The 23,052-nt window shown below is 38.7% G+C and overlaps 2 protein-coding genes across 3 annotated transcripts in view; one reads left to right on the forward strand and one right to left on the reverse strand.

Moving 5' to 3' along the window:
- Positions 1-5,870, reverse strand: part of lnx2a (ligand of numb-protein X 2a) — a 122,157-nt gene extending 116,287 nt beyond the window's left edge. The window contains 1 exon segment of the mRNA XM_073043808.1: positions 5,733-5,870. The gene's annotated coding sequence lies outside the window, so the exon portion shown is untranslated.
- A 211-nt stretch (positions 5,871-6,081) lies between these two features.
- On the forward strand, positions 6,082-20,912 carry LOC140726868 (protein POLR1D). 2 transcript variants are annotated; one of them, XM_073043809.1, is made up of 3 exons: positions 6,082-6,454; positions 10,750-10,824; positions 19,928-20,912. In XM_073043809.1, exons 1-3 carry the CDS (start codon positions 6,393-6,395, stop codon positions 20,211-20,213), a joined length of 423 nt encoding a protein of 140 aa, XP_072899910.1. In that variant the 5' UTR covers positions 6,082-6,392; the 3' UTR covers positions 20,214-20,912. The 2 variants fall into 2 exon arrangements, with proteins under 2 accessions (XP_072899910.1, XP_072899912.1); XM_073043811.1 differs by having other exon boundaries at positions 6,091-6,418.
- The last annotated feature ends 2,140 nt before the right edge of the window (positions 20,913-23,052 follow it).

A 23,052-nucleotide genomic window follows, 5' to 3' on the forward strand; every position in this document is an offset into this window, starting at 1 on the left:
ATGTATGTGAAGGATGTAAGAAATAAAGTCAATTCAATTCAATGCTCTGTTGAAAAAGGTCAAGATCTTCTTTATTGCCTTTCCAACATCTTATTTCGTGGAGGGTGGTTTCAGTGCAGTTGCCCAACTTCATTAAAATCAATGAAACAGACTGTAAATGACTAAACATGGGTATCTGGGTCTCCTGAGTTACAGTCAGCCTGATGTTGAGAAGCTGATATCACTGCATCCATTTCACTGAAAGGGGAAAAAGCAATGAGGTCATGAAGAGTTGGACTACTAATGTACGCTCTAAAATTGTTTGTGGAAATTGTTTTTACTGTAATTAAAGTGATCATTTTATCTATAGCTTTAAATAGATTGAATATTTTTTGCAACTATTTGTCATTGCTTTGAATTAGCAGTTTCCCTTCTCTTTATCCGTACATCACAAATTAAAATTCTTTATAGTTTTTTATGCAATGGCCAGAAAGGGAGAGGGAGTGCTAGGGATGTAGATGGAGAACCAAGAGGCTAGTAACCTAAAAAGGATTGAGAAACATTGCTTTAGACCCTCAACTGCCTACTATTTACATTCATAACATGTGGGAATGAAATGTAAGGTTTTTAAATTTGTCGATGATATGAAAATAGATGGAAGAGCAGGTTGTGATGATGACGTTGTGATTCTGCTATAGAATTATAGATAGATTGACTGATTGGACAAAGTTCAAGGACCCTATGAAAGTAACTATCTTCAAACAGCTCCTCATAGACAACCTGATGACCCTAAAACAAGCTACATAGTGCCCATAAGGTTCAGCCTGCCCCAAAGTCTACATAACTAACATCTGTAAAGAGACTCTTGGATTCGGCATCAAAAGTACTACGATTGGTTTGATGAAAATGACCCAGGGATTCAGCAGCCAATGATCACCCATGCAAGGCATTTTTGGATTGGATACTCTATTCTATCCCATCTTAAAAGGTAAAAACCATTTCTACTGGCACCTGAACACTGCTAGGGAAGGGTGTTGCTTCCTTTGGCTTGGTTGTCCAGTTTCAGAAAAAAAGGTTGACCTAATTCAGGACAGTTACACTCTATACAGCAAATATAATTAATTATTACCTAAATGACTAAAAGAGAACTCATATCTTGAGTACCTTTTTCATGTCCTGAGGAAGGGTCTCGGCCCGAAACATCGACTATCTATTCATTTTCACAGATTCTGCCTGACCTGCTGAGTTCTTCCAGCATTTTATGTGTGCTGCTTTGGATTTCCAGCATCTGCAGAATCTCTCCTGTTCGTACTCATATCTTGTTATTCAGAACAGCACATGATGGTTGCTGCCATAACTTATGGGCCTTGGAACTGCTTAGCGCCAACTAAATTGGGAATGGATGGTCAAACAATGCAAATGTTGTGTGTGTGGCTCTCCACTATAGTTTTCTATTGCACATCACCTGATGCAACAGCGTCTACCATGGATAGACATACAAACAGAAACAGTTCTGCTGTTTCTGAAAATGTAGACCTAGTGACTGAACTGAAGAAGAGATCCTAAATGACAAGCACTTTAGAAAGAAATGAGAGAAGTGTTGGCAAAGAAAGGTGAGCATAGGTCAAGGTAAAAACAAACAAATGCTTGAAACAATCAGTAGGCCTGGCAGCATCTGTGGCAAAAGAGGAAGAATAAATGTTTCAGGTCAAAGAACTTTTGCCAGAATGGGGAAAGAGATTTGAAAATGGTTTCATTTGCAGAGAAGGTGGCAGGTAGGGATTGGTAGGACGAAGGGAATATCTATGTTAGAGGTGAGACCAGGACAGAAGATTAGCTGTTTAGGTGGCAAGGTGAACTTGCTGAGGTCTGCTAGTGGAATTCCTGATGGAGACTTTTGCGAAGGGAGGATGAGATGACTTTTTCTACTGATAAACAACTAACTTAAAATCTGACTGATGTTACATGCAAGATAATTCACATATTGACAGATCATATATTATAGATATATAGATTTCTCCACAACAGCTGCCTGTCACAATGAATTCCACAGATTCACCACCCTCAAGCTGAAGAAATTTCCTTCTCATCTCTGTTCTAAATGTACATTTGACATTCAGTCCTGGTTAATCACAGCCTATTCTTTTAGAGAAGTCTTATCCGGGTTTTCAAATCATTCCATGGCTCTTAATGTCCTGTTGACATAGCTACACTTCATTAATTCTGGCTCCTCAAAAATCAAGAATTTGCCGCTTCATAGTTGGTAGCTGCTCGAGTTAGATTTCACACTCAAGACATCTCAACTTCTCGTTCCCCTTTTAAAATGCTCTGTAAAAATGACTTCCCATTTGATAGCTCTAATGACTGTTGCTTAGTGGCAAATTTTGTTTGATAATGCTTCTGTGGAGAGTCTTGGATTGTTTTGCTATGTTAGAAGTACTATATAAATGCAGCTTGCTGTTCTTGTGATCGATTCCGGAGTAACATCATTAAAACTCCGTCAAATCTCAGTGTTAACAGAAAGTTTACATTGAATGGTGCAAATTGTTTTGAACTCTTCTGTGAATATGAATTGCTTTATGCACAGAGAAACTGCAAGCAATTCCAGATCTTTTCGCATGGAATTTAACCACTTACTTAAAATTCTTTTATACAAGCATTGCCCTTGTACTGCATGTGCAAACCCTGCTTTCATGTTTTGAAGCAAACTAGTATTGGTCCCTATTTGAACTCATTTGTTCTCTTTTTCAGGTCTGCCTGCCGGAAGACGAAGCTTAGGGTTGTATATTGCAAACATACTTTGATAATAAATGTGCCTTAACTTCAAGCTTGATTTATGGGTATATTTAAAGCAGAGGTTGGTTGGTTCTTGATTAGTATGGGTGTCAAAGGTTACAGGGAGAAATCAAGAAAATGGAGAGCAAAAGTAAATCCGCCATAATGGAATGGTGGAGCAGACTCGATGGGGCAAATGGCCTAATTCTATTCCTATGTCTTATGTATGGAATTTGGTACAGGACATAATTTGGACAGTAGAATTTTGAATGTAAAATTGAATCAGGTTGTCAATTGTACATCATGTCATATCCAGTGAGGCAGATTATAAGCAGAAATGGATAAAACCTTGATCACTATTAGGCCTGAGATCTTAGGCCAAACTTTTCTATAAAAATAGCAAAAATAACAGTGAATCACTGAATGTGATTGACAATGCATGGACTGGACAACTTGTGCAAAATAACAGATGCCTTATAAATATTGAAACAACATAAATCGCTAACAGAAGCAGAAGGTGCTGGAAGCGCTCAGTACATTGAGCCATGTCTGCGGGGAGAAAACCCAAGTTGATATGGCAAGGCCCCTTCATCAGACCTAGCAAAGTGAGGAAAGAAATGTTTTAAGTTCAGGTGGGTGGTGAGGGAGAAGAGAACAGAAGCAATGTAATAAAATAAAAGACAAAATTGTCTAGTTAATAATTACTCAAAAAATGATCACTTAAAAATGGCTGTTAGAGAAAAAAAAACTTTGACCTGCTTCCTATCACAGACATTCACTGTTTTCTACACTCTTCCTCCTCACCAAAATAAAGCACTCTCTCGCTTTAAATTTACCATAAAATCCTGAATGTTTTCCATTACTTTGTGATAACTTCATCACATGCTTAACCTTCTTGTGATTCTCACAAAGTCCTTGTATTTACAAAATAATTTCATTAATTTTGCCTTAGGAAGTCAACTCCAGTTATTTATAAAATGGTGACCCTTTTAACATTATAATAACTTCTCATGATGTAAAATGGTTACCCTTTAAACATTGTAATAATTTTTCATAATTGGCAATCAACCTTCCTCACTAAAAACAATCAGTTTTATTATCCACAAAGGTAAAAATATTCTTGTCAAGTCACCTAATAATTTTTATTGGCCTACCCCTCAACCTTCTCTTTACAAGAAATGGAATAACCCTACAGTCACAGAGCTGTTTAGCACAGAAATGGGTCCTTTGGCCCACCACATTCATATCTCCAGCACAATCATATCCTTCCTATATATTATACTGCCCAACCTGTGAAGACAAGCATGCCTTCTTCACTATTTTATTGACCATGCTGCCACATAAACTTAAAACAAAATAATTAAATGTTTGAACCACAGAATAAAATAGATTTTACATTTATTCAAAAATCCAAAATAATTCCCACTGTATTTAAAATATAAAACATTATCCCTTCAATTTGGGAGAAGACAAACTAACAAAATACAAACGCACTTCAAATATTTCTGAGTGCTTACATAATTTATTATTGCTCCTAATCACAGAATAAGATATTTTAATATCAATGTGAGCCAGCCCAGTAGTTTACTTTAAAACTTACTTCCAAATGTCAAACAGATATCCACTGCTAGGAAGTGTGCAAATCATAAATATAGAAAGTCAAAGTCCAAAAAAGTTGAGTCTAAGCTCATCATACTGAAAATCAAAATAACAGGAGCAAATAGGCAAATTAATAGTTCTGTGGAAAAATATACAAATTTAATTAATTATATTAAAATAGCATTAATAAAAATAGGGACATAATACAAATGCTACTGAAAGGCAAAATGTAACATGTTTATTATTGCTCCAGGTATAAATCAATTGTTAATATTGCACAGAAAATATATTTGACCTGTGCTCAGTATACAAAGCAATATGGTGATCGGCAGAAATAATTGCGTGGAAATTAGATTTCATTCTTTTTTGTTGCACTCATAATCAATTATATCCTCAGCAAAAAGTCAAACCTGCCTCACCTTTGCTGCAAAGGGAATAAACACTCTCCACGACTGTTACATAAAAGGTTGCTTTAAAGGTGAGGGGGAAGATGCAGAGGTGATCACAGTGATCTCCCATGTGTCTAAGCATTCGCGTGTGGATCTTGATCAAATCTCACACTAAAACCTAACCTAACCTCAAGCAACTACGAAGGCAAAATGATTGAGGGCCCAGAGATCACAGCTTGCAGTTAGCCCTGTTCTTGAATAGAAAAACTATAAGTAGTGATACTGAACATTGAAATCGGAGGCTAACAACACTACTAATCTCATAATGGTACTTTCCTACTTTTTTTTGTTTGGGCTCAGCTAAGGTTGTAAGTTGCATCCCTGCAGGAAACAAGGTATTACTCCTTCTGTCCTAAGGTATGCGACTGCCAGTGGGAAAATGTCAACCATGCTAACGTGAAATACACATCATAAACCCCTAGCCAATGTCATGATGGGAGTGATTTCATCCAAAAAGGATTGCTTGCACAGTCTACGTTTTATGCTTGGTTTGACAGTGAGAACGGGGCTAACGGGTTTTCTCGACTAATAAGATGCTTCCGAATCCACGCCGTTATATGCAGACGTAATAAAGGCAAACATTAAAACAGTTGCTACACCCATTCCTGAAGACTTGAGCTAAGCGGTTTTCTTCACATGCCATTAAATCAACCCTGACTGTACACTCTAGCAAGCATACATTGCGTGGTACTTTAAATCTGTACCCGCTTCTCCGTCAAATCCACTGTCTACGGAAAAGAAACATTTCACCGACCGGAATACAATCCAGAATAAAACAACAAAAAAGTGGGCTAGGAGGAGGGGGTGCGCATGAAATCCAGGACTCTGTGCTTCCCCTTTCGCACGGATCCTCTCTCCCGGGTTCTGCTGTCAAGAGGCAACCAACAGCAAAATAAATATCAGGGAACCTTTTAGAAATAAACGATTTACCTTCTGTTAATGTAAATTGCGTCAGCGGACGATATACTTCAAATTATTGCACAAAATCATGCAAGGAGCTAAATATTTCAATAAGATTGAACAGTTACAGTCGAGAACTTCGACTCGACCCTTAAGATTTGCACAAAATTACCAGTCAGGCTAACTTGCTTGGTTGAGGCGCCAGCCGCCATAAATTGACAGGGGATCTGTCCAATTGTAGCGCGGGGAAGCTCACCGTCCTGCCCACTGGCTGGAGATGAAAACATTAAATCACAGAGTGGGCGGGGACACGGTCAGCCCGCCTCTTCAAACAAGTTAGGGTGAGCCTGGTCTTCCGTCTTCACACGGCGCCTGAATGAATGGGAGAGGGAGATTGCAGGCCGAGGAGGGGGTGGGGGGAATAATAAACTGTAGTTCACTTCAGAACATTCCCACTTAAAATGCTTTACTTGAAAAGCAGCAGCATTTGAAGGTCGGCGCGGGAGGCGGGCTGCGATCAGGCGACTGAGACGTGCCATCTTGGTGCACAGTATTGTGGAGAGAGGCGGGGAAACGCTGGGCTTGAGCGGTCCTTTGCGCTCGCCCAGTGCAGCTGAAAGTGTCGGGCCCGATTTTAGCAGTGACGGAAAAGTCAAGGGGTTAAACCTGCTTTAAACACGCGGGTTTGTCATGGAGAAAGATGGCGAGCTCGAGAGGTACGAAGCGCCTTCAGCCCTAACAACTGGAACCACGTTAGTGCGGGCAGCGGTGTGACCGTCGGCGCAAGGCCTGTTCCTCCCCTGTTTACCTTGTCAACCATTATTTTCCAAAGTGATTAAAAGATTAACATGCTTTGTATTTCCCCCTGGCTAAAGGCCGCCTCACGCACGACTTGTTCCGATTTGTGTATGTGTGCCTAAATACCAGTCCAGGGTGCTGCGAAGTGTTGCTTTTCATGGCCATTTCCCCACTCACAAGCAGATCATGGCCTCAGCGGTGAACTGTCCACTGCCCTTAACCTTAAGGCTAGAAATATCCGGCAGACCCGCAGCATCTGTGGGGAGAGGATTCAATCGAACATCTTTCAGTAGAGTGATCTACCTAGCATTTGCGATCATTTGTTTTTGTTCAAATTAAATGCCAGTTGAATTAAGAAAATTAAATACTAAAGGTACACCACGATATATCATCACAGTGGAATATGCCATGTGTACATGATGTTTTTAATTGCAACCCATGCTGTTTGACGATAATGCCATTTTTTGTAGCCTAAATACATGAAAGTTTGTGCCCATTTCATCCAGCATACTTTGTTTGAATACCTCTAATGTAGTAGTATCTATCGCAATAACGTATTGCAATAGCTCTGGCCAAAGTATCTTTTCTGTTTCCTCTTCTCCCCTCCCCCACTCTTACATCAATGTGATTGCAACAAATGTATTTGCTCTGTTTACTTTTTAAATTTTGGATCAATTATTCTTCAGTGTTAATCTTTTTGGGTCATGCTGATCTGGGTACTGTTCATTCAAAGCTGGAAAAATCATTGGTTTCCTTTGATCGTTCTTTTCCTTGCCTGCACTGGTGTCCTCCAAGGTTTCTCTTGAGTGCTTCTCCAATTTCTGACCTAAGTGGATGGCACCATTGTCTGAAATCCATCACGTTTGACATACATGTTCCTTAATGACTTCAAGTGTCGTCTCATTGTCCCTGAATTGTCAACATATTTGTCTAACATCGGGTATATTTGTAGAAGATTCCTCCAACTAACAATGTCATATTTTACTTTTCCATAATTACAATACCCTTAAGTTTGGTTTCATTTTCAAATTATGATATTGTTCACTCAATTCCTTTGCTGGTGTCCAAAAAGTTAAGGGGTTGAAGTATACCGATTCTGATCTCCGTGCCCTCGGCATTTCTGAATATGAGGAGCCAAATATGCCTGACCCACTGAACCTGAGAAGTTTCTCATGAGGTAGAGCTGGTTCCAGTCAGAGAGCAGACTGAAAGTGGAGAAAGGTGAAGCACAAAAGTCAGATTAAAGCCAAAATCAAATTGACTATAATATTATTGAATGACAGAGCAGGCCCTAAGAACCATATGCCTCATCCTACTTCCATTTCTTAAGTTTTAATTTATCTGGTACTGAAAAAAGTCAATGGAGCCATACAATGTAAGCATTAATGTCCCACAGGTTTCCAATTACAGCCTGTGAGAAATCTGTTGGGGCAGGTTCCAGGGATACTTTCTGTTTGATAGCTGTTAGTTAGTCGTAAGTCAACTCAGCTTCATTAAATAAAGTTTTTTTTTAATTTTGGCAAAATAGCTGCTTACAGTAGCAGTTGCCTTAGGTACTTCTGTAGAGCAAACACATTGCAAGGTTGGTGGTGATAGCTAAAGAAAATGAGCCACTTCAGATCTCAAATTTGATCTACAAATGTTCTCCTCAATTGGTACTGCAAGTTTTCAAATCCTGTCTTATCTGTGAGAAAGACGACATGTTATGGTGGTTCTGAAAATTATTTTCTCTCATGCAAAATCAGTGTAGGTGGAATTTCCAGCATCTGCAGACTTTCTCTTGTCAGTGTAGGTGGAATTCAATTTTGTCTAAGGTGATTTCTGTATCTTTGATTCTTTGACAATTTTTTACCATAATTAATAACTATTCTAATTATTGTTGCATAAATTAGGGACATTATTATAGACAATTATTATAGACGTTTTTATAGACAAGCTAAGGTAATCTTCAGAGGAGTTACATTTTCAGAAACCCTAATGTTCCACTGTTGGACTTCTTAAACATCTAAAGCAATATCCATTATTATTCATATTTCCCTTGTATCTTACTCCCACAAAAAGTGCCCCATTGTACAATGCTTTGACATAAAGCAAATCAGCATAAGGTATTTAAATTTTAACCAGTTCTTGGAAATTAATTGTGTACAAAATATGTTTTATCTCCCCCCAGTGCTGCAAAGGATGAACATTCTTAGTTTGACCATTCTGCAGCATGTCTCTTGTAGAATACATTATCAAAAATATTTTTGACCACAGTCAATTAGTGTGATGTCTGTTTAAAATGTCATCAGTGTCTTTCAGGGGAATCAGGCTGTGGGGTCTGGTGGAGGTCTATCCTGAACAACTTCAAAATTCAGAACTCTGAGCTGTATAGAGAATTCCTAGAGATGAAGACAGATGTCAGCTGCTGTTGGGGAATGGTTAATACAGCGAAAGCTGTTCTCTGGTTTGCCCAAAACTCATTGGCATTCCAGAGTAGGTTGTTCACAAGCAAGTGTTGCAAACTGTCATGCTCAAAAGTGTGGGTCTGTGTGTAAGGGAATTACTCAAGTTGAAGTTGCATGTCGTTGCTGCAAGGACTGTATGAGGAAGGGCTAATGCACATCATTTATCTAACAAACATATAGTAAAACTCTATGGTCTATTTCATTTAAGATTAGAAGAGTATGATGTTAATGTTGCCAATGTTAAGAAACAAGAATGACATGATGTTTTCTGAAAATGTTGACCTGCTTTCTATTAGATATTTTAATGAAAAAACACACTTAAAATTTTCAAAAAAATTAAATATGATAGCCATCTTTATTACTTGATGATGGAGACTATTAATTTTCAAACTGATAGCTAAGGAATTTTCTGTTCAGATTATAACATTGTATTTGCAAAGTAATAAAGGTACTGTGAAAATTCTGCATTCAGCTACATAGTAACTATGAAAATGGACAAGGGAGAGCCAGTGGATGTAGTGTACCTGGACTTCCAGAAAGCTTTTGATAAAATCCCACATAGGAGATTAGTGGGCAAAATTAGGGCACATGATATTGGGGGCAGAGTACTGACATGGATTGAAAATTGGCTGGCTGACAGAAAACAAAGAGTAGTGATTAACGGGTCCCTTTCGGAATGGCAGGCTGTGACCAGTGGGGTACCGCAAGGTTCGGTGCTGGGACCGCAGCAGTTTACAATATACATTAATGATTTAGATGAAGGGATTAAAAGTAACATTAGCAAATTTGCTGATGACACAAAGCTGGATGGCAGTGTGAAATGTCAGGAGGATGTTATGAGAATGCAGAGTGACTTGGACAGGTTGGGTGAGTGGGCAAATGTATGGCAGATGCAGTTTAATGTGGATAAATGTGAGGTTATCCACTTTGGTGGCGAGAACAGGAAGGCAGATTACTATCTAAATGGAGTCAAGTTAGGAAAAGGGGAAGTACAACGAGATCTAGGTGTTCTTGTACATCAGTCAATGAAAGCAAGCATGCAGGTACAGCAGGCAGTGAAGAAAGCTAATGGCATGCTGGCTTTTATAACAAGAGGAATTGAGTATAGGAGTAAAGAGGTCCTTCTGCAGCTGTACAGGGCCCTGGTGAGACCACACCTGGAGTATTGTGTGCAGTTTTGGTCTCCAAATTTGAGGAAGGACATTCTTACTATTGAGAAAGTGCAGCGTAGGTTCACAAGGTTAATTCCCGGAATGGCGGGACTGTCATATTTTGAAAGATTGGAGCGACTGGGCTTGTATACACTGGAATTTAGAAGGATGAGAGGGGATCTGATTGAAACATTTAAGATTATTAAGGGATTGGACACACTGGAGGCAGGAAGCATGTTCCCACTGATGGGTGAGTCCAGAACTAGAGGCCACAGTTTAAGAATAAGGGGTGGGCCATTTAGAACAGAGATGCAGAAAAATTTTTTCACTCAGAGAGTGGTGGATATGTGGAATGCTCTGCCCCAGAAGGCAGTGGAGGCCAATTCTCTGGATGCATTCAAGAGAGAGTTAGATAGAGCTCTTATAGATAGCAGGGTCAAAGGATACGGGGAGAGGGCAGGAACGGGGAACTGATTGTGTATGATCAGCCATGATCACAGTGAATGGCAGTGCTGGCTAGAAGGGCCGAATGGCCTGCTCCTGCACCTATTGTCTATTGCTTTGGAAGCTTGCTGGAATGGAGTAATAATTAACAAATTGTATGCTGAGCTTCCATTTTCTATCAGTAAAACAATTTTTGCTTTAAAATAGGAAAGCTGTGGAAGAACTTCTTACAGAAGCAAAACGTGGAAAAGCTAGGGCTGAAACAATGGGACCCATGGGCTGGTAAGGATATATTTAAAATTAAACATTAACATCATTCAAATGTTGTTTTTACAATACTTTCAGAATGCAATATGCCAGTGAAATATGCAAGAGACATTAATACTAATTTGACATGTTGGTATGTGCCAATTCTAATATCATTGATATAACGTTTAAGATTTGCATAGACTCTATAATATTACTTGATTTTCTAGTGAAAAATCAGTTACATCATTATTCCCATTTCTAGGTGCAAGATGTTCCATTGATGACACAGTTGGTAAAGGATGATAAATGTGTTTGTTACACTAATAATGGGTATGTCATAAAAGGTAGGGAAAACAATCAACATTTCTGGAGAGTCTTGTATGGTCACCTTAAACTCATCAGCGATCTGTGACATTGAAGGAGCTTGATAAAGCCCAAGATGAAAGAAAAGGAATGCTAGAAGCAAATACAAATTTGCAGGAGGGCAAGTGCTGTATTGTATGGAGACCTTTACTAGATTGTGGTAAAGTCAAGGTGGTGCTGAAAGAGGTATAAAGCATGACACACAAATAACTATTCAACACTTTGGTTGATAAAGAATTTACATCTCCTATTAGCGCCACTGCTACTGAAGCGACCCTGCTATTAAAACATCTGCTGAAGTAAAGTCTTGTGCCTTTTCTGCAAATTTGAAGTGTTTCTTTGCCTACCATGCTGTCATGCTGGTATTCATTCCACTACTTTTATTCTCTGAACATATTGTTATATTTTGGTAACTCCATAAATTAATCAAAAGAAAGACACAGGGAGACAGGGATAAACACTTACTTTGTTTTTACTTTTTAGCAAGACATGCGCAAGTGACGTGGTGACATGATGACATATGCCACTCACATACTGTCACATATAACCCATAATGAATTATTTCAGCAAGTAAAGAATGCTTAAACAAACAATATATTTACAATATTGCTCAAACGTTACTATTGGCAGGAGGCAAAGGGTGGGAATAAAGGGACCCTTTTTGGATTGGCTGCTGGTGTTTCACAGAGGTCTGTGTTGGGACCACTTCTTTATACGTTGTATGTCAATGATTTGGATGATGAAATTGATGGTTTTGTGGCCAACTTTTCGGATGATACAAAGGTATGTGGAGGGCAGGTAGTGTTGAGGAAGCAGAGAGGCTGCAGAGGAACTAAGACAGGTTAGGAGAATGTCCAAAAAGCAGGCAGATGGAATAGAGTGTTGACAAGTGTATGGTCATGGTCCTTAGAAGGAATGAAGGCATAGACTTATTTTCTAAATAGGGAGAAAATTCAATAAGCCAAGGTGCAAAGGGATTTGGGGTCCTTGTCCAGGACTTCTTAAAGGTTAATTTGGAGATAGAATCAGTGGTGAGGAAGGTGAATGCAATGTTGCCATTCATTTCAAGGGGACTAAAATATGAAAGCAAAGATGTATTGTTGAGGCTGTATTTGGCACTGCTGAGACCTCGCTTGGAGTACTGGGAGCAGTTTTGGGGCCCTTACTTAAGAAAGGATGTGCTGTCATTGGAGAGGGTTCAGAGGAAGTTCACGAGAATGACTCTTGGGAATGAATGAGTTATCATATGAGCAGCAATTGAACGCTCTGGGCCTGTAATCGCTAGAGTTTAGAGGAATGTGCAGTTCTCATTGAAACCTATCAAATGTTGAAAGGCCTAGATAGTAGATGTGAAAAGGTCCACACTAAAGGATTCCTTTGGTGGGGATATCTAGGACCAGAGGGCACAGCCTCAAAATAGAGGGATGTCCATTTAGAACAGAGATGAGGAGGAATTTCTTTAGCCAGAAGTTGATGAATCTGTGGAATTCATTGCCACAGGCAGCTGTGTTGACCTGGTCACTGTGTGCATTTAAGGTAGAGGTTGATAGTTTCTTGGTAAGTCTTTTCACCTATGACTGCATTCCTGTACATGGTTCTAACTCCATAATCAAGTTCACAGACGACACTACGGTGATTGGCCTGATCAGAGGGGATGACGAGACGGCCTACAGGGACAAGGTCCAGCACCTGGCCACGTGGTGTGCCGACAGCAACCTGGCCCTTAACACCCACAAGACAGACCAAGGAGATCATTGTGAACTTCAGGCATGCTAGGAGCCATGCTCACGTCCCCATCTACATCAGTGGAGCTTGTATCAAGTTTCAAATTCCTTGGTGTCCACATTTCCGAGGATCTCACCTGGTCCCTGAACTCCTCCATCCTGATCAAAAAGGCGCAACAGCACCTTTATTTCCTGTGGAGCATCAGGAAAGCTCACCTCTGTCCCAGGATACTGACGGACTTTTACCGCTGTACCATTGAGAGCATACTCACCAACTACACCTCAGTGTGGTATGGCAACTGTCCTGTATTGGACCGCAATGCGCTCCAGTGTGTGGTGAAAACTGCCCAGCGGATTATCGGCACCCAATTGCCCACCATTAAGAATGTCTACCATAAACGCTGCCTGGGCAGGGCGAAAAGCATTATCAAGGATGCATCTCACCCTAACCATGGACCTTTTACTCTCCTCCCATCCGGTAGGCGCTACAGGAGCCTCCACTTCCGCACCAGCAGGCACAGGAAGAGCTTCTTCCCTAAGGCTGTGACCCTGCTGAGCCTCACATCACAGCGCTAAGCAGTATTGCGCCCATACTGTATTGTCTTGGTACTTTCATATTTGTGTGCTGTAGCACTTAATTTTTATTCACAGTTATTTTGTAAATAACATTATTCTTTACATTTCTGGTTAGATGCTAACTGCATTTCATTTGGCTTTGTATCTGTACTCGGCACAATGACAATAAAGTTGAATCTAATCTAAAACAATGGCATGAATGGTTATGGGGAGAAGGCAGAAGAGTGGGGTTGAAATGGAAATGGATTCAGCCATGTTGAAATGATGGAGCAGAATCGATGGGGCAACTAGCCTAATTCAGTTCCTATGTCTTATGGTCTTATGAGTTTTTAATTGGATATCTGCAGGCTTCAATTTGAATGGATATCTGCCATTCAAACTCATTTTGTGGAATCACTGAAACAGCCAAGCCAATGTCCCAATTCCATTTTAATTAATTTGCCACTTATTTCTGGTGTAAGCCATTATGCTTGTTTCTGGTTAATTGTCATATTGTGAATCTTAAGGCTACTCAGTTTGGTGCCACTTTCATCATTATCTCTTCCCTGTGCAGTCCATTTATTTTTGTCTGCCTGACATGCTCTTTGTATGTATCCTACTTTGTCGCATTTTCTGTACATTTCACCTTTAGGTCTGCATTGGTCCAGTGTATGTGAGCCCCCGCTACAACAGTAACACAGTTTTTGAGCAAGCAGCCCAGGTTTCTGTATAGATATTGTAATTTTGTTCATGCTCACTTTCATTCCTGACTACAATTCAATTGCATCCCTTTATCTCCTGTTTCTATTAATACAGCTTTTTTAACTCTCAGCTGTGCTTCAGTTCGGGGCTACTTTTGAATGCTTTCTTATAAGATTTCACAAATTTAACAATCTCAGTGCATTATTAAGCCCATTACCAAACTGGCTATGCTCAGACAACTTCTTTAATTCAGCCATGTGCTGAAATATGCTGAATCACCTTCCCATTAATTCTGCTTATGAAACCTAAAGTGTTCTGCAATCAACAATGGTTTTAGTTCTAAATGTTGCTGTATTACTTCCAAAAGATTTGAAAGCTCATTTTCGTTGGTTTGGTTGGAGCTTCTAAGCAAATTCTATGCTCTTCCACCCAATGCATTCAGCAAAACTAGCATTTGTTTCACATTAGCTATTTTATTTTGCTTCAAAATACAGCTCAGCTCACTCAGTATACATATTACTGTTGTGCCTTGTGCAGTTGAACACATCCATCTTTCTGTAGCCAGCCATTTATTTTTTTAAAATTTATGATTATTATCACTCAGTACTCACTGTTGATGAACCCATGAGTTCATCCATTTTTTTGTCCTTATTTTAAACTCAACTGTTGTTGTCCCTTTCCAAAGAAGCACGTGCTGCACTGCTTTTTTTTTTAACTGGAATGTCTTGCTGTGCTACAACAGTCGTCTTGGGTTTGTTTAAAACCTCCTCATCACCACTGTTAGGTTTTGTAACTCCAAACCATAAAGCTCATTGAAAGCAAAGAGACAGGAACCCAGGAACATGTGTCTTAGTTTCATTTTTATTTTAGTGAGACACACACATATGACGTGGTGGTGTGATGACGTATGCTGTTCACCAACTATTACTGTGCCTTGAAAAAATATTCAGCCCCCCACATCTTTTTTCACATTTTACCATTTCATTTTCCAAATTTAAAATGTATTGAAGTAGGATTTCTGAGCTAATCTACAAAATATTGTCCATCATGTCAAATCAAAAGAAAAACTTAAAAGCATGTAAAAACCTAAATTGTGAGGCTGAAAAAGTATTCATCATTTTATAATTACTCTGCTAAGTTTCCTCAGGTGCAGTATACTGTATTACCTTACTCAATTTGTTAATGTGGAAAATTGGAGGATCATCTGTTTTCATTGAATTCTTCAGAGCAAATACTCCTTGACTGTAAGATGCAACAATATGGTAGATTTTCAACAGAGCAAACCAGAATGAGAACAAAAGTGCATTCAGGACAAGACAAGGAAATGACAATAGAAAAGCGCATATCTGGGGAAGGGTACAAGATCATCTCTAAGTCACTGAATATACCTCGGAGCTCAGTACAGTCCATCATGAAACCACAGCCACGCTGCCTAGGTCAAGCCGCCTCTCTAAACTTAGTAGGAGCTGAATGGCACTTGTAAGAGAGTCTACTGTGACGCCAGCAGTCACTGAGTGAGCTGCAGAAGTCAGCGACTGTAACTGGAGATGAAGCTTGTGGCTGCACAATCTCTAAGGCCTTGCACAAAGGGTATTTATGGAAGAGTGGCAAGTAAGAAGCCATGGCTAAAAGAAACCATATCCTTGCCTGTGAAGACTTTGCAAAGCTTCTCTTAGAAGATACTGTAAAGATGTGGAAGAAGATCTTGTGGTCGGATGAGACTAAAATGGAACATTTTGGCCTCAACGTTAATGCCACGACTTAAATTTAATACCATGCCTTTTTAGCCAGGTAACACCATCCCTTTTGTAAACTATGGAGGAGGTACCTTCATGCTATGAGGATGCTTTTCAGGAGCAGGGACTGGAAATCTGGTCTGGATTGATGGAAAGATGAATGCTGCTAAATACAGAGAGATCCTGGATAAAAACCTGCTAGCCTCTGCCAAAAAGTTTAAACTGCCAGTTGAAGTAGTGAATACAGGCTCACTTCTAACATTTAAGATAAACTTGGACAGGTACATGGATGAGAGGGGTATGGAGAGATATGGTCTAGGTTGAGGTCAGTTGGACTAGGCAGAAAAATGGTTCGGCACAGCCAAGAAGGGCCAAAAGGCCTGTTTCTGTGCTGTAATGTTCTATGGTTCTATGGAGAGGATGTTCATCTTTCAGAAGGACAATGAGCCAAAGCACACTGCCTGAGCATTCATGGAGTAGCTTCAAATGAAGAAAATTGATGTCCTTGAGTGATCCAGTCAGAGTCCTGACCTTAACATGATCAACCATCTCTGGCAAGTCCTCAAGATCGCTGTCCACTGCTGCTCCCAACTAACCTGACACAGCTTGAGCAATTTTGCAAGGGGAAAAGGGCACATCTTGCTCCATCACATTGTGCAAAGCTAATAGACACTGTGACTAAGTACTGAGCAAAGGGGGTGAATATTTTTGAACCGCTGATGTTTATCAGTTTTTATATTTTTAGCTTTTCATACTTCACAATTTTCTGTTTTTTTGGGCTTTACTATGAAACAAGGAATATGAATAAAAGTTCTCAGTTAAATTGATCAATATCCCTGGTTGCAATACTAATTTATGTAAACAAATGGTTGGAGGCGGAATACTTTTACTATAACATGTAATGAATTATTTAAACAAGCAAAGAATACTTAATCAAGCAATGTATGTACAATATTACTGAAATATTAAATGCACAACACATCATCTGCAGATTTCTAAAATATTAATATAGTAAATTTATCCACAATTAAGCACCTTGGATATATTTGGACCATGTTCCCCTGAAGGCACATTCAATATACAATAGTTTCCAAACTTATTTAATTCATCCTTATTTGTTCTCTTGAAGTGGAGATAAGTTGATATCCTACAATTTATCTGATTGCATAATTCATTTATATCTGAGAAGGTCCAGTCTTAAATATGCTAATTAAAAAGACTACATCAAGAATCTTCCTGTGTACTGTTGTAGACTGGAGGGTATTTTTGTATTTGACAAATAGTTAACTAGTTTTTAGAACAACAAGTTATTTGAAAACTATTAAGATATTTTGAAGAACATAGGGCACAAAATTTAACTGACCAAAAAAAAGGATATAGATCCTTAATGTGATTAGATTGGGAAAAAATATCAACATGATCCTCTGGATTGTTTCTCATTCTACTTTTGGGAAAGGTACAATTACAGGTCCATTATTACAATTAAATCCTTACATTAAAGAATTATTGTCAGATTATAAAATTAAAAATTCAATCAAATCTATCAAAAGTCCTCATGTCTTTTTCCTGCACAAATCAATTGTTAATAATGTATATCACTTTAATGTGGAGAGCTGTTCTGTGTGGGGTTCAGAAATGTAATTAATTAATACTTTGTGACTTCTTTACTTGGCATGTGAATATTTGGATTGTAACCTCACCACTAAATGTTAAATCATATTCAAGCTTATTGAACCATAACTATAATTTCCAAATGCCAAAATTTACATTTCAGAAGGGTTATACTTGATTAGTTTTGTTATATTTCACATTGAAGCGCTGATCTTCAAATAGTTGTTGTATTAATGACCATAGTTATACCACTACAAGAATCAAATGATTAAAATGTTATGACAGTTTAAAAGGATTGTGCATCTTTTCCCATTTTATTGAATAGAAGTAAGCATAGATATTTAAATATTTAATATGGATTTATAAATCAAAAGCCTATATAACCAAAAAGAAATATTAATAAAAATACAGTAAATAAGAATGTATTGCCTTTTCATTTTGGGTTCTTATAATTTCTCCTAGAAATGACTGTCTTGTAATAGAAAAGATTTTAAGCATACCTTTCATGAGCTACCCTTTCCAATCTTTACTTCACCATCTATGTCATACATTGTGCAAAATGATGGTCATAATGCCACCATTCCTGGCCTTTCTGGTGTTCATATGGCTACCTAATGTCTTGAACATTGAATTCAGAAATCTTCAACACATGCATATCCCTTCACTTTAGTTTTGTAAATTCTTTCAGGTCATGGCCTATATTCAAAAAATCTGGAAATATCTGTGTCTCATTTCCCTCTGTTTTAAAACCTATTGCTTTCTTAAACCATTATTCTTTTTGAAACTTGCGTCTAACAAGCAGTTTTTCCAACTTATTTTTCTCACTTCCTGCTTGCTCGGCTGGAAAGTTAGGCCGCTTACCAGCCAATATAATGTGGCATATAGACATGCACATAAACATGGCTCTGACAGCATTTATTCCACTGAAGTTATAATTTTTCAGATGGAAATTTGGTGCAACATTCAGCAGGAAATTAAGTTGTAATGATAGCATCCAAAAACTACAAAGGATGCAAGTACATTAATGAATACTAAATGGAGTGCAGTATGAGAAAATGTGAAAATACCTATTTCGACAGGATAAGTAAACGTTGATGGTTTGCAGAGTTTTGAAATGTAGAGGGTATCCTAGGGCATGATTCATAAAAATTCAATATGTGGGTGCAGCGAGTAATGAAGAGGGCTAACAAATAATGTTTATTGCTTGGTGATTTGAATACTAAAGAATGCTATTATCTGGGGCAAGGACACATCTATCATACTGCTTACAATAGTGGTATTATTAATGAAAGATTGGTAAGTTTATTAGAAGCAATTCAGAGAAAATTTGTTCGACTGATACTTGGAATGAGTCAGATACCTTATGGGAGAAGGTTGGATAAGCTTGTCTTGTATTCCCTTCTGTTGAGAACCTAAGGGGCACCAGAGGGAGGTGATGGGCAGGTAGGGAGATAAGGTAAGAGAGGAAAACAGGAATGGGGAATGATTCCACATTCCTGCTTCTCTCAGTGGGGAGGGGGGTCTCCTCTCCTTCACCATTCCCCATTCCTGTTTCCCCTCTTCACCTTATCTCCCTACCCTCATCTATCATCACCTCCCTCTGCTGCTCTTCCCCCTTTTTTTCTCCCTATGGTCTTCTGTCCTCTCCTATCAGATTCCCCCCTTCTCCAGCCCTTTATCTCTGTCACCAATCTACTACCCAGCTCTTTACTTCATCCCTTTCCCTCTCCCAGTTTCACCTATCACCTGCCACCGTCCTCTCCTCACTCCACTCCACCCCACCCCGCACTTTCTTACTCTGACTTCTCCCATTCCTCTCCACTCCTGATAAAACCATAAGACATAGGAGCAGGAATAGGCCATTTGGCCCATTGAGTCTGCTCTGCCATTCAATCATAGCTGATCCGTTTTTCCACTCCTGAAGGGACTCGGCCTGAGATGTTGACTGTTTATTCCTTTCCATAGATGCTGCCTGGCCTGAGGAGTTCCTCCAACATTTTATGTGTGTTGCTTATAAAAAAGGCTTTTTGAATATTTGTATATTTAAAGCTGACATCATCAGGATTGGCAAACTCCATACAGTTCAAAGAGATCAGCACAGCATGAGTTTAGCTAGAAATTGTGAAGCTCCATGAGAGTTCAGTAGGACCACCCAAGCAACTTTCAACCAATATCTTTTGTTTTTGTCTATGAATCTATTTAAAATCTTTGATGATATAAAAGGTGGTATACAAGTGTAAACTAGTACGAATGACTCCTACTCACAGATAGTTATTTGTAAGAATTGAAACCCTCCAACTAAATTTATACAATACTTTAAATTTTCTGAAGTAGAAACCCAAATGGGGCACCATTAAATTTCTTGTTTAATTCTAAAGTGATTTTATTATTTTTTATATTATAAATGGTGAAATATAGAGCATACATTATATTTTGTTTTAACAGGATGAAGTGTCCTCTTCCGGGAACTAACAAACGTTTTCTGATCAACACTCTTAAGAATACCATGCCATCTCAAAAGTCAACATATGATCACAGACAGAGTGAGGAGGTTAAAGATCCCGATCTAAATGAGAATGAACGAAGAAGAAAAGATAAGCCTCATAAAAACAGTTTCCAGCCCTATAAACATGGATCAAAAACAAGAATGAAATCCAACAGGACTCCATCTCCAAGGGAAAATGACTCAAAAAGAAACGCCAAAAAATACAAGAGTACAAAAGATTATTGAAAATTGTGTACATCAGATGAGCGACAAAAACATTAGAACAGAAAAGTGCACTCAAATAATTAGAAGCACTTGCTTAAAAATATTTGGACTTTGTCCTAGAACAAGAACAACTGGAATTGTCTTTATGGGGAGCTTTTAGCATACACACTGTAACATCTATATAATACCATGTGACTATTCCATGTTCTACATAATTGTGTCAATGGTAAACATTGTCACTCAAAGTGCTGGTAGTATAGTAATTGACAGATACCAGAGTGCTCAATTGCTCTTTCATAAGTAGTAGTTGAATATAGAAGATGATGCAATAAAATACAGAAATATGAAGAATTCATTACCATCCAGAAAGATGGTGCAGTGCTTACTGATAATACAGATAACTAGTTATTTTTTTGACAATTGTGTATATGTTTTGGCATTTTGTGTTCTCTATTAAATAACAACTTGGAAAAAATCATTCTTTTAATCCACACCAGATAGTTTAAGTAATTACATGCAATTTTCTTACTACATATTTTCAAAGAAAGGAACATGGTGTGACCAGATTAGTGTTGAAGTAAAACATTGAAGTCATTGAATGGTTGGTTATGGTTTATATTTTGTTGCAAAACTGGATAAGCATAACCTTTGTTAGATTGGTTTGTTTAATGTATAGATCCTGATTATACTAAAACTTAATTAAATATTTACAAAAATCAATATTTATTCATGTGGACAAGCTTTTTTTCAAACTGAAAATCTGTTCTTACAGATGTGATGTCTCAAATACACAATCTATATTAAGAGTCAGCAGTTAGGGTATACAGAACTTCAGAAAAAAAATGTCCTCTATTTCTTCCCCACTCCAAATTAACCACTAGCAATATGCATTGTGGAAATGTTTAACAGCATAAATTTTTTTCAGAATGTTAATGAATGGTTACACCAGAACTTCCTGGTGAGTGGTAATATTACCTAAAGTAATGTGAAGCATATAATAACTTTAATAAAGCAGAATTTTTATTACTCTGTTGTATGAAAAACCTTACAGACGTAATAGCCAAAGGGTATGCTGATTTTTCACAGTTCAGCATATTATAGAGAGCGTATAAGATCTGCACTATAAGTTGCACAAAAAGTGGTAGGCCACCCATTTTAATTCCACTTCCCATTCCCATTCAGACCTGTCAGTCCATGGCCTCCTCTACTGTCATGATGAAGCCACACTCAGGTCGGAGGAGCAACACAAATTCCATCTGGGTAGCCTCCAACCTGATGGCATGAACATTGATTTCTTGAACTTCTGGTAACCCCATCCCCTTCTCTCCTCCATTCCACATTCCAACTTCCCTCTCTCACCTTATCTCCTTAACTGCCCTTCACCTCCTTCTGGTGCTCCTCCCTCTTTCTTCCATGGTCTTCTGTCCTCACCTATTAGATTTCCCCTTCCCTAGCCTTGTATCTCTTTCACCAATCAACTTCCAAGCTCTTTACTCTCCCCAGTAACCCCCCCCCCCCCCCACCACTTCAACTATTCTCTTTTCCATGGATGCTGCCTGGCCTGCTGAGTTCTTCCAGCATGCTTGGATTTCCAGCATCTACAGATTTTCTCTTGTTTAGGAAATATAGGATGGATTTTTTAGCTACATATTGATAGAGTCTGTTTCATCTTGTTACCAAAAGAGTTGAGATGCTTTGAGCCTCAATCTCATTAACTTGCTTTAGACATTGATGCAATTATAGGTGAATAGGAAATAATAACATAAAAAATAGGAGCAGGAGTAGGCCATATGGCTGTGAAATCAGCTCCATCAACCTGCCTTTTCCACCAAGACCCTTTATTCTCCTGTAATACAAAAACCTATTTAATTTTTTCTTAAATATATTTACATAGAAAACCTATGGCATAGTATAGGCCATTTGGCCCATGATGCTGTGCCGAGCATGTACTTATTTTAGAAATTACCTAGGGTTACCTATAGCCCTTTATTTTTCTAAGCTCCATGTACCTATCCAGGAGTCTCTTAAAGACTCTACCATATCTGCCTCCACCACTGTTGCCGGCAGCCCATTCCACGTTCTCACCACCCTCAATGTAAAAAACTTGCCCCTGACATTTCCACCTTATCTTAGTGCCTCTAAGTTTCTGTCGACAGAGCATTTCACAGATTCACTAATTCCTGGGAAAAGAGCAAACTTGATGGGCCGAATGGTCTAATTCTGCTCCAATGTCTTAAGGGAAAAGCTGTTGCTCCTTTTCTTTGTCTTAAATCTATTCCTCTGAATCTTGTGGTCATGTCTCCTAGTTCTAGTCTCACTCAACAGTAGAAACAATTTTCCAGCCTTTATCTTATCTTTCCCTCTCAGAATTTTATATGTTTCTATAAGATCCCCTCTCATTCTTCTAAATTCCAGTGATTCTAGTCCCAGGTGACTCAAGGATATCTTTACTTAAGTAGAGAGCGCAGAACTGCACACAGTACACCAGGTGCTTACTCGCCAGTACTTTGTACATTTGCAGCAGAACCTCCCTGCTCTTAAATTCAATCACTTTAGCAATGAAGGCCAACATTCTGTTTGCCTTCTTGATAACCTGTTGCACCTACAAATCAATCATGCACAAGCACTTCCAATTTGCTCTGCACAACAACATGCTGCAATCTTTCACTATTTAAATAATAATCTGATCTATTTTCATTCCAAAGTGGATGACCTCGCAATAACCAATGTTGCACTCCATCTGCTAGACCCTTGTCCTATCTATTAACTTAACCTATCTATATCTCTCTGCAGACTCTCTGCATCCTCAGCACAATTTGCTTTTCCACTCAATTTGGTGTCATCAGCAAATTTAGATTCG

The sequence above is a fragment of the Hemitrygon akajei genome, chromosome 4 (assembly GCF_048418815.1).
Source record: "Hemitrygon akajei chromosome 4, sHemAka1.3, whole genome shotgun sequence".
Lineage (NCBI taxonomy): Eukaryota > Metazoa > Chordata > Chondrichthyes > Myliobatiformes > Dasyatidae > Hemitrygon > Hemitrygon akajei.

Coding starts and splice junctions, on each gene's coding strand:
- LOC140726868 (XM_073043809.1), top strand. CDS start 6,393: ATGGAGAAAGATGGCGAGCTCGAGAGGTACGAAGCGCCTTCAGCCCTA. Junction 6,455..10,749: donor GCCCTAACAACTGGAACCAC/GTTAGTGCGGGC, acceptor GCTTTAAAATAG/GAAAGCTGTGGAAGAACTTC. Junction 10,825..19,927: donor ACAATGGGACCCATGGGCTG/GTAAGGATATAT, acceptor TTGTTTTAACAG/GATGAAGTGTCCTCTTCCGG.